This window comes from Sinohyriopsis cumingii, chromosome 18 (genome assembly GCF_028554795.1).
Source record: "Sinohyriopsis cumingii isolate HCF-2022 chromosome 18, ASM2855479v2, whole genome shotgun sequence".
NCBI lineage: Eukaryota > Metazoa > Mollusca > Bivalvia > Unionida > Unionidae > Sinohyriopsis > Sinohyriopsis cumingii.
The window spans coordinates 29,816,757-29,829,616 of NC_142978.1; the positions used below are offsets into that span (position 1 = coordinate 29,816,757).

At 35.5% G+C, this 12,860-nt stretch overlaps 1 protein-coding gene across 1 annotated transcript in view; it reads right to left on the reverse strand.

The window, feature by feature from the left end:
- The window catches only part of LOC149776300 (dynein axonemal heavy chain 8-like), a 565,538-nt gene that overhangs the window by 215,385 nt on the left and 337,293 nt on the right, over positions 1–12,860 (reverse strand). The window contains exons 51-52 of the mRNA XM_089942774.1: positions 11,311–11,453; positions 3,905–4,039 (exon numbers count right to left, since the gene is read on the reverse strand). Of these exons, the coding sequence (XP_089798900.1) occupies positions 3,905–4,039; positions 11,311–11,453 (278 nt within the window). The remainder of the gene's footprint in view (positions 1–3,904; positions 4,040–11,310; positions 11,454–12,860) is intronic.

Here is a 12,860-nt window from a genome sequence, read left to right on the forward strand (position 1 = left end):
CAATGTTGATATTTTAGGTTATGTGCACAATTTGTTTAGTCCCCAAAGACCCCAACACTAAGAATTGGACATTCGTGGTATTACTGGTATAACTCTTTACAGAAGTTCCCAAAGTAATCTTGTTATCGATTTAATTATATTAAAAGCATGTTTTCATTTTTCATGACAAAGTAATTTATAAACAGTTGTATTTGTCACAAATTTAAATTAGATTTAAATTAAATACTAGTTTTAAATATTACAAATATAATTATATATATGATCCTTTATTCACATCTCCAACAAGTCATATAGAAGTGTGGAAATGTGGTGGCCAAACCTAATGCAATTTTTTAAAACATTTCTGATTGAGAAGCAAAAACGTTGTTAATATGCTGAGAATATGTAGTCTTTTTGTGTGAAATGCATGCGTTCCATTGCAAGAAATAAAATCATCCTTGGATTTTCAGGACCAGACTTGTTTTTTGTATGAACTGTCCTGTGCAATTTCTGAAGTATGTAATTTCAGGTGGGGGCTACAATTTTCTTTCAGCTGGGATATATTATTTTCCTTTATCTCAAGATAATTATTTTTTCCAAATAATAGGTAAAATATAGTGTTAAATGCTATTTTTCCAGTATTGACCAATGTAATTTTTTTATATTAAATACAAGTTTAAGGCCCTGGCCCCAGAAGATTATATTGTTGATCCTAATATTATTCTGGTATACAGTACATTATGTAACCTTATGTATAGAAATACTCTACCACGGAACAAAATTTTAATGATACCCAGATCTACTAAGAATATAATATGAATAGTAATCAAATGGCAAACTTGAAATAAATTTGCATGTTATGGATAAATTACTAACTCAACTATTATTCTATTGCTTTTGTTTACAGGACTTGTACATTATCTGCACTGTAACTATTAAACTGCAATGTTAAACATGTAACAGATTAGTTTAGTCTACTGCCAAAAAATGCTTACAAAATCAGTAGCTGTGTGAACGAAGATGAGCATGGAAATCAGTGACACAGGATCCACCCATTTTAATTTAAACTATATAATTTCCACATCTCAGTTTAAGACAGCTGTAAGTAAGATTTGTTTCTGTTCAATCTCCTCATAAAGTGTGAAAGATTTTCACATCAAATGTGGTACTGCCAGAAGAAGAAAAAACAAGGTTGAAAATTTGTTGTTCCACACATTACACAATACTGCACATCATACTGATTTACTGATATTGCTTAGAAAATAATTATTGAAATGATATACTTTTGATAAACATTCTTTAATAGAACTTTTGATGAGTAACATTTTAATTTTTTTAAGAAACCACTATTACAAATCTGTAAGCACTACAGTTTCTTACAGTCATTGTATCCAGTAGCATTATCCATTTATATCGTTGGGTACAACATACATGCCAAGTTTGTTTTGGACCAAATCAGTGACATCAGTGCTCAAAATCAGAGGAAATTGGGTCCATATCAAGTAGATTAGCAATTATAACCATTTCTGTCATAAATGTATGCATGAAAGAGCACACTGTACAAAAACTAAGTAAACTAACTACAGAACAATAAATAATAGTCACTCAATTTTATTAATTTTCTTGTTACTTTTTTAATATCACAAATAAATTATGAACTTTCACAAAAGTCATTGTGCTTCATAAACTTGTGACACAGTGGTAACTCAAACAATCTTATTTTTTTGCAATGTGTTTTGTCTTTCAGACTTGTAGAAAAGCTCTGAATTGCAGGAAAACACAAATCATTTGAAGGTGTACATTTGAAACAGCCAAACTTTGCACTGCAAAAAAGAGGTAGAGGTAACTGACATATATCAATATTTACTTAACAGTATCTCTCATTCTTTCTGCTCCACTCTGAAACAAAACCAATCTGGTGGCCTAGTGGTCAGAGCGTCTGCCTCAGATGTGGTAGGTTGTGGGTTTGATCCCCGGCCGAATTATACCAAAGACATACAAAAATGGTACTAACAGCTGCCAAACTTGGCGCTCAGCATCAAGAGGTCAGTGTTAGGACTGGTCAGTCTGGTGTCAGGATAATGTGACTGGGTGTGACATCATGCTACATGTCTGCGGCATAATGTCCCAGTGCTAGACATCACTATAAACTGTCACAATGCAGACATCGTAGCAATATGAAATTGTTAAAGTTACGTTAAAAATCCAGATCACACACACTCCACTCTGTAAGACCTCTGCCGAAATCATTATCTATAAAATTTGTTGCCTCTAGTTGTATAAGTATTAATTTGTTGATCATAATTTAGCTTAATCTGTTCCTTATATGTGTATGAACATTGTTTTGTTCTGAGAACCCCCTTTCACAGTCTGCTCTCTGAAGGGGCATATACATAGCTATCTTAGCCAGCTGGAACATGATCCCACAAGATTAAATTATTGTGATGAGAAAAGAAACAAAAAGTGCAATCTACTTTGAAACTGTATATGTTTTAATATGGCTCATTTATCTGCCTTTTCTACATTTGATTTTGGTATTCTGCTGAAATGAGGGGTTGACTGGCATGCCATCAGTTTTTATCCATCCAGCATGTACATCAGACTCATATTTAATGCCATTTTGGGGTCACTCACTGGTATCTAATTAACACTTTTTCAACTATGATAGTCTGATATACTTCCTACCTTTAAAAATAAATTACATTCATTTCCATGATCAGCTAGTATTTGACAAGTGAAATAGTCATCTAAAGAAGATACATACTGGGAATCAGCCACTTTGGGTCTTTCTAAATAGCCCATATTATAATGCGCATTTGTAAACCTTCTTGGTTGAAGATTTAAACTACAGAATGCTTGTTATGGGGGCCCAATGTGCCAATTAAATTAAGTTTAACAATGAATCATGTAAATTCAAAGAAACAGTTACCAAAAAATACATTTCGCGACAAGCACTACAATATTTCAACTGACTTATGCTGCAATAAGCATTTTAAGGTTGAACACATGAATAAAATTGTACACTGCACAGAGTACATTTTCATATGTGCAGCTTAACCCTAATTTGGTGGGGTTCTAGCACATCACCACTTTCTAATTGCACTAATTCATGCAAATTTTGCCAGAATCATGCAATTGCAAGATGGTGTTTTAGCTTGAAATAGTTATACAGGTATATTTTTAATATTTTTGGGAGCTTTTGTTGGGAAATTGGTAGTTTAAAAGATGGGTTCAAAGATGAAAAGAATACCGGACAATCTAGGAGATTGAGCACATATGGCACAGAAACCTAACTTTACAAAGTAATATTATAATGATTCTCACAATTTTTTACCTAAACAGTGAGATATATTTAACAAAGAATGTCTTAGAAACTGAATCCTGTCAGAATATGATGTAAAAGATGTACATAAGATGAAGGTAAAAAAACTTGAGTGAGGTATGGCATGCACACTTTCAATGGTATATAGTGCACACTTTCAATGGTATATATATAAACAATCAGCTGCAGGCCTAATGTGCAAATAAGGATAAAAATTAAGTTTCAAATTGTTTTGATTAAACAGCATAATTTCAGTTATTTAGTACCATGTACAAATTTTCAAATTTGGGCCAACAGTGTACTGCCTTAATACCATTTAAATTTTACCTGCATTTTTTATTTGTAACTGAAATTATGCCAATTTATTGCAATTCTGCTGAACATTCTCTGTAATACAAATAAGACATAACAGACAATTAAACGATTAATCATGACCCCTTACACATTTGTTTTTTTAATAACTTGTCCAGTCAGCCACCAACATCCATATACATATAAACTTAAATATCAACAAAGCCAAAATATAAGGACATATAGTCAATGATTTACTGAGAGTGACCAAACTTGAGCCCAGTACTCATGCCATATTTTTGTAAAACTCACCTGAAACATCATGGGAGTTGAAGCAGAAGAAAAGTTAAAGCTCTTACAGAGTTGAGCTTCCAGATCATACTTGGCCATGTAGCCCTTGATCATCACAGTCTTGGCTGTACCTTGTTCACCAATCAGCAACACACCCTATGAAACAAAACATTTCAGATGCATATCATTTCTGGTCTTAAATCTATATATCTACCCATAATTTTAGTCTCAGTAGGTTCACTATTTCGAAGAATATTTAAAAACAATTTTAAAATTAAAATTTCAAGTTTTCTGACTTTAATAATTACAATTTTACTTCTAGAGTAAATGTCATTTTAAAGTTAAGGAAACTGTTCTATACAAAGGATCAACTCTGATTTCTTGAATTGTTGTTACCCTCAAACAGTCTATTCAGTAATCATGGTATCTATAGTAAAGGTGACATACCGGTAATCATCTCTATCCAATCTTTAGTAAATATTTTAATCAAATTAAGGCCCCGAGTGGTCGAGGGGTCTAAAGCGCTCTCCGTTACAGATCACTGCCATCTCACCTCTGCCTGCGTTGGTTCAAGTCAAGGATTTGGCCAATGTGGGTATGTGAGAAAGCTTGCCAGGGTTTTCCCCGGGTTCTTCCTCCACCAATGATAATGATCGCCATACATAGCCTATCCTGTGCTAAAAAATGGCGTTAAACCCCACAACAACTAACAACCAATCAAATTAACGAACTGGTATATTCGAGTAAATATTCCCAATAAAACTGTACCTACTAATGCTAGAAAACTATCGAGTGAAGATATTTGTAAACTGAAGAAGAAAAGAAAGAAAAAAACTGGTCCTGGAAAATAATCACAATGAAGCAAATTTACACCCAATAGGTACAACTCTGTTCAATGGCTCCTTCTTATGCTTCCCTTTCCATGTATGAATTTGACAAAAAAGAAACAAAGATTCTCTGGAAAAACCAGACTCTTAAACCAGTCATTTAGCTTAGAAATTAAGATTATATTTTTTACGATGTGGAATCATTTATTGAGGATATATAATGATTTGCTCATTGCCACAATAGCTTTTATCCCAAAATGTAATATACCTATAATGTATCCAGTCCACAACTAGCCATTTTTATATATTATTGCAAAGAAATGTTATGAACATGCTACATCTACAAATGTACGTGTCAAAGATACTTATTTATACCAGTATGAGGATTATTTATCTAGTCCTTGTGAGTAATTAAAAAAAGGTAAAAATTTTAGCCAGACAAAAAGACAGACATATTATTAAAAAACTACGAGTTTCTTGAGATTGTACATGAATTAAAAACACATTTCCACATGAGTAACTAACCTATTAAGGTAAATTACTGTTTTTAACAGAGTATGCATTATTACTCAAAAAGATGCTATTAACCCTTTAAGTGATTATAACAGCCCAAGTCACACTTTCAGATGTATGGATATTGGAAGATAGACAACAGTCAACAAGCCATCCCATAAGCTCTTCTGGTCTCTATTAGAGACTGTAGGGAATGTAAATTTACCTGTGGTGTTCATGGACTGGATGTTTATTAATTGTTACCTATTTCACAAGTTTTTTAAAATATAATATGGATGTAAAGTTGTACCATACAGACATGTATATAAATTAACTATGAAAGCAGTGAGGATATAAAAAATAACAAGTGCTAATATATAATAAAACAAAACTTGATAAAATCAATGACTAAACAGATAATTTATTAACCACAAAAACTAGATCCAGTTAAATTTGTATTCAAATCAGATATATATTGCCCTTGCAATGAGGACAAAAGGGTTGTATAAAGGCCACAGCTGGGCTGTGAAGCTAGTGGACAGAATGGTATGGATAACCCTTGAGTAAAGTTTCTTCAGTGGAAACTGAAGAAGCCCAGTGAAGACTGGACTGTTCCATGAAAACTGAGATACCAGCAGCAACTGTGTGGACTTTTTAATCAATGTGTTCAGTCTGACTATGCAATATATTGCCAATATAATATTCTTGGGTGAATAAAACTGAATGGAATGAAGCTTACGTCCAAGGACAACTGATGCATAGCATGTTGTCTCCCCAAGAATGTAATAAAGTGTTCAACATAAAATAATTTTTTTTTTAAAAAGTATTAAATATCAGTAATGATAGTGAGCAGAAAGAAAGGATAAGAAAAACATGTAAACAAGTCAAAATAAAAGAAGCAATGGCATGATAATAGTTGTCGAGTAACATGTGATACATGCTACTCTTAATATTGTCCTCATAAAGAACAGAACTATACTATTTATGCATGTACTAAAAGAATATCATAAAATTTAAATGACAATTTCAAATGAAATGCAAGCCTGTCCTATATAATGCTCTGCATTGTCAGAAGAAATGTATCTGGCTGGTCCCAGGCATACCAAAAACCATCCTAGCACTGTCACTTGACTGCCTACAAACTAATAAATCATACAAGATGAATCCATGTCACCATTGCATGGGATGCAAAGTTAGTTTTTTTAAATTTATTATTAAGAAAATTAAAAACTTAAAACCTGTAAGCATGGGTGGGTGTATGCCAGAGTTCAAAAACTGCCACAAAAAAAAAAAAGTCATTAATAAACCAGATGTGAAGGCAATGGATCTTGGCAAACATTTCCTCATTAACCTGAGTAGAACCCTGGTAGCACTGGATAAGAATGATTGGACAAGGCGTGGACGAAACTAATGCATGACACGAATCCATCTCCAACAGGAATTGCAAAGAGCTGATGATGACACAAAAGCAAAAGCACCACATTTGTACATGGAATCTCCGAATTGCACTTGTGACCATACAAGAATAGAATACAACTCATGGCTGGGAATGAGCACAGCTGCAAATTACTCCGTTGAAATGAAACAAATTTAAACCATGCTAAAACACATGAATTTAAACTCTATACATATAAAGAATATATACATGATGAAGCACCATATAAATTTGATCCTCCAAGATGCACTGCATGCCACATTACAAAGCTGGATGTCCAAATAATATAACCTAATAAAGCACAATAGAAATGAATCAATGAAGAAACCACCAGGATGGGAACACAGTGTAGATGCCAGACCCACTTTCCTTGCATGCAGAAAGCAGCATCAATGTGACCTGGACATATTAGTATCTGACTCCAAGGCAATAGCCATCTGCACAGCCTGGATATAGCTTGGAGGAGTTTTAATGTATCTGGTGTGACAATCCAGTGACCATCAACCTGGTACTTTGATCATATGATTTTCCATCCAACCTGCAGCAGTTGACATAGCTGGGGCCTATCGTAAGGTATGGCCACCATACTCCAAAGTGTTGAGTCCCATTGTACAAAAAAATAAATCTCATTTGTTTAATGCTAATGAAAAACAACTCTTGATAATGCTTCATCTCCAGCAGTAATGAAGAGAGGGGCATATGGCTGACAAAATGAGCATCTCCTCCATTGCATGAAGTTCTTCAATGCTGAATAAAGGTATGCAGTGCAAGCTGTGAAATGGAACTAAATATTTATGTTCTCTAAAAGAGTCTGCTTTAGAATATTTCAGCATGAGGAAGGTTGTTTTTTGTTCTAAATGCACATCTCTAACACAAAGATGTACCATGGGATCAAAGTTGTCTCAAATGGTGAATTCACCACATTTCAGAAAGCTGACAAAAGCCCTGATGCAGACAGTAAACAACAACAAATCAGTATACATGTCAAAAACTCCTCATTTTAGAACTTCACATTTGCTTGTTGTATGCAGCAAGTGTCAAAGGACTCAAAACCTGGTTCCATTAAGTTTCTGCTTCATTTTCCAAGTCCACAGTACTTTCAATGGAGTATGGAATGTGCTGAGTAGAAGATCTGCACCTGAAGCCAGTGCATGAAATGTCTGAAATTGACAAAAGAATAAAGCATACTGTTTTCAACTCTTGCAATATGTCTGGCAGAAAAGTAAAAATTGCATGAAGCTGCACACCATGTCAATTTACACATCAACTTCATTATATGGATGCATTTCAATATCCCCTTGACATGTATATTCACTGTGACCATATTATCACATATGAACACTATGCATTTACCTGTCCATTGTTCACCCCAAATATTAAGCACTATCACGATGGGATAGAACTCACTGAATGCCATCGAGAAGTCATTCTCCACTGCAAAGAGCATAATTAGATCCTGGGATCAAGTGGTCAAAATTCAGTGTGTTTTGAAATAACTCACATGTACTATTGTTGCTGAAACATCTGTGAATAATTAAAGTCATGGAAGACTTATATTCCACATATGTAGCTCCACTCGACAGCTTGTGTCCAAGTGTATGAAATGAGAGAGCTCCTTGACTGTAGTTGATAATTGGATGAGGTAAGACACAAATGCAAGTCGCAGCAGAATAGCATGGTAATCTAAATTAATTAAGCTCTAGCAATTGGAGCAATTATTTATCATTGACACTACATTTGTCTGGAAAGTGTTTAATGTAGTCCAAAATGCATGCTACTTTTTCCATGGTAAATGTGCTTGCAGCATTATTCCCATATATTCTAAGTCTGGCAATGACCAAGGGTCACGCTCGGAGCAGTGGGAATGTTCAACATCAGCAAAGCCATAGTTCTTTCTCTGCATGCTGAAGGAGGGTTTATATTAAGAAAGTCATCAAGAAGATAAAATATAACATCTATACCATAATTATGTTTGGCTATCCAACCAATTACCTGAGATAAGGTATCGAATAACTTTGGACTTGAACATAATCCAAATGGTAGTCGTACACAAACATAATACTGTCCTCTCCATCTCACACAAGACAAGTGCCATTGTAAAAATGTAATGGTAATCTGTTAAAAAGCATCTGAAATATCTGTTTTACACATGACAGCACCCTTGCTGTAAGTCTGGATGATGTGAATGGCATCATTGATCTTAACATAAATAAAAGACGATTTATCTTTGTCAATGAGTTGATTAACACTTTCATGTACATGATCACTACCATGCTCCCTAGCCAAGGTTAAGCTGTGTTAACCCTACCTATACCATGGCAGATCAAACAGATATTTCAGAGATTTGTCCCAGTGACATCTACTGGATTTCATGAGTTGTCTCCCTTAGCATGTAATGCCAATAGCTTGTAACAGGAGTACATTGCACCTCGGCTAAAAATGGTGGAGGCAATTGACTTCAAAAGGATAATTTGTAAGTTTAACAACAAAAGTATGACTATATGCCAGAGAAAAGCGATTACGTGTGTATTTGAGGGAAAGGTGGACAGAATGGCAGTGGAAAAATTGTTTTTTTTATGAGTCCATACCACTTGTGTGCTCCACATGTCTCAATCTTGTATGAAGAGTCTTCAAATCTGAATAACTTGATCTTGACTGCATGTGGTGGCTTGCTGCGACATCAAATGAAATTCAGTGCCAAATCAATGAAATGTCTGAACATTCTGCCAAGGTGTAGATAGGGTTAAAACATCAGAACCTTGGCTTGTGCAGTCAAAGATAAGTCTATGCTTTTTTAAATATTTACCTACTGCCACAACTATGGGACTAACTCTAGTTTTTTTATGGTGGAGAAGGGAATGGGCCAAGCATGAAACCTTTGTCACATTCCTCTGTTAATAACAGGTCCATGATGGCCAACTATTTCACAGCAGAGAGCAAGTGTTTGCATTCCTTTGCTGACAAGTCAGTTTTTTGCAATATGGTATCAAAACCATGTTTCAGGCCTGTAGTCAAATAGTGAACAAAGTTCTAATCCCAATGATTAATGAGTTCAAGCTGCAATCTGACAATGTTGATGAAGGTGGAAGCCTTTGTTAAAGAGGCATGTCATATTTGTTGAGCCTTCTCTGGTACTAGCTTATGAGTGCCACTGACATTGTGAGTAATGGTGCTGGAACTGTTGTGGAATGGGTTCTTTGTACCTGTTACTGTCCCATGTGTATTAGCCCTGCACTTTTTGCAGCTATGTAAGTAAGGGCAATTAGTTATGTTGGTACCCCATGACTCTGTTCCAGCAGGTGCTGGTAAAGAGTTGGAGGTGTCACCCTGTTTTTTGTTTCTAAAGGTCATGGTTTGTGATTAATGTATCCTCCATCCTCCCAATTGTGGATTTCATATGTGATTTTGTTTTATTTGAATTCATTTTTTGTAAAATAATGTTTTTAGTTTTTTATTATTTAAAACAAAAACTAATTCCATCAGGGTTGATCTTTGTCTTGTTTCGCCATATTTCACAAGTTGTCCCTGCACGTGGATTCTGAGCTGTACTCTGTTCCCACTCTGTATGCAGGTCGGTTTCCATTCTCAGGTCAATACTTTCAAACACTAGTGCTTGTGATTGTTTTCTTGCCATGAACCCGACATGCATCAAACTTAGGATCATACTCATTTTCCCTTTGCGAAAGATCAGGGTGAAAGTTTCCTCTCCCATCCCCGTTTTGTTGTTGTTATTATTTTGGAGTAACTTGCCATAGTAATAAAGTCTGGTCTGGTGCTGTTTGTGCGTGTTGTGTTGAAATGCATTTTTTTGGTATAGAATGGCACTATCTAGATCATATCTTAAGAGTTTTGGGTTAACTAATTTTCAGTAGTGGCACCGTAGACTTGGTAAACAGTCCCTGGGAAGTAGTACTATTTGCAATTGGATAGTTGTGTGATTGCTTTTCAGGCTGGAGTGTAATTTATCATTGGTAGTTAGTGTTCCAAGGTTTCTGGCATCATAGGCTAGTACTGAGATTTTAATGGGATAGTTTGGATACAGATGCGTCATATAATATGTCGTTTAGGGGGTTATTCGTATTTGGTTGTAATTTCTGGGTTTTTTTTAATTATTTTTATTTTCATTTTCTTTTTTTTGTGTGTGTGCATCTATGCAGTTTACTTTGTTGTTGTGCATACTTATCTGCTTTTTGTTGGGTTCCTATAGATAGAAATGGTGTGCGTGTGTGTAGGTTAGGTTATTGTATTTTTGTTTTCAGTGGGATTTATGTACAGACAGGACCTGCACGGACTCTACTAAGACAGTCTCTTACATCAGCTTTATCCATCAGGCCATACCTGTTCAGCTAGCTCTGCATGTTCTATTCTGGTGGGTTCTTGTTTATTTTGTAATATGTGAGGGGAGGTATCAGTTACAGAAGTGTTGACTGAGATTCCCTTGGGATAAATTCCTGAAGAGAGTTAATTCTCTAACCAGCACAACTGTTTTTGTTATGTTGAAGTAATTGCATAAGCAAACAATTTAAGACCTCTGACTGAAATCAAATCTAGCATTGAGATTATGAAATGAATCACTGCAGCATACAACAGTTCAAATGATACAGTGAAGTGCAGGCACACTGCCAGAAATGGTATTTGAGAAATAGCTGTTCCACACATGTCTAAATACATACCTTGTGTTGCTTGGCAATAGTATCAATGAGGAAGCTACTCCTGACATTATCCACATTGGGTACCAGGATTGATGAGTACTCTGGAACACTGTCATTTGGATAAATGTACTCTTCCACTCGATTAGACCAGTGTAGCCAGTTACCTGTTGAAAAAGATAATCATAACCTGTTGTGAAGTGTCAAATTTTGAATTGCAGCGAACTTTAAAGTTGATTGCATTTAAGCCAGAAAGTCTTAATGAAGGGTCACTTCAACCTTTCTTTACTCATTTCCCCCCATGTCCATGTAAACTTCAAAGGGGCAGCATTCCAACTCACTGAAATTGACCCAAGGTATCTTAACATGGTCCTTAGAAAGTAAACATTTGAGCTACCAACCCTAACTGCTTGGTAGGAACCTATGTCCACTTATCATTTTTTCAAAGGGAAATTGTCAAGCACTGTCATTCATATATTCTGAGCTGTCTAAATCTGATGAAAGGAATTATTTCCTTGGGAAAAATTAGGGACCACTGCCTATGATTGGGAAGAATAAATTTGGACGTACATTTTAGAGCAATCAGACTTTAAAGTGACGACCATAGTCAAAATTCTTTAGTCTGAAAATCTCCTGAAAGAGGGACCAGGTGGTCATCTTGTAAAAAGAAAGACATGTTTTAATGTTGGGACTAGAGAATAGCAATAAGGAACAGCTTTCTGAGAGAAAGATGGGACAGTCTGGAGACAGAAGTCCAAGGAAAAGAAGGGGGTCAGAATAAAAGGACCAGGAAGTCCATGAAGGGGCAAAGCATAGAGCTTAGGAAGGATGAACGAGCAGACGTTGATATACAGTCCAGACAAGAAGATGATGCAAATCGGTTGATGAGAATTGCGCTCTTTTCACCTCTCGTTATGATGATGATTAAATAAATCCAACCTGGACACACCTGTTAAATTCTATTGATATAATCTAACTTGAATTGGAATTGCTGTTATAAATTTGTTCTGATTAAATTTGTTATATTCTTGTCAAAGGGGGCTTGTATTGCTTTATTTCTCCCCACTATTCTCACTCAATTCTGTGTTAAAATTCCATTTTTCTTTCACTCTCACCAGGCTATAATATCGAGGTAGGTCATCCTCTCGATAATTCCAGCCAAATCCAATTAACCACCCCTCTTACGAAGAAGGCGATGTTACACCTGTCATACATTCCTTTGTAAAATGGACCCTTTTCCAGGAAAGACATTATCTGAGAAAGAAAAGGAACTCTGCTGTCAGACAAGTTCTCGTATGGTAAAGTGTCAGACATGTAATTCATGGGTGGCAGGTTTAATACCTACCAAGGTCAGCCATGGTGTGATGTCTTGGTGTGCCCGTAGTCAGACACTTAGCTGCCATTTCCCTGGAATGATATATCCAGTAAATTTAAATGTGTTTCAAGTTCTTGTTGTTGGTATGGGGTTTAACGCCATTTTTCAGCACAAATAGGCTATACATGGCAGCCAGTATAACTGGTGGAGGAAGAACCCTGGAAAATTCGGGGTAGAACCACTGACCCATGAGAAGCTA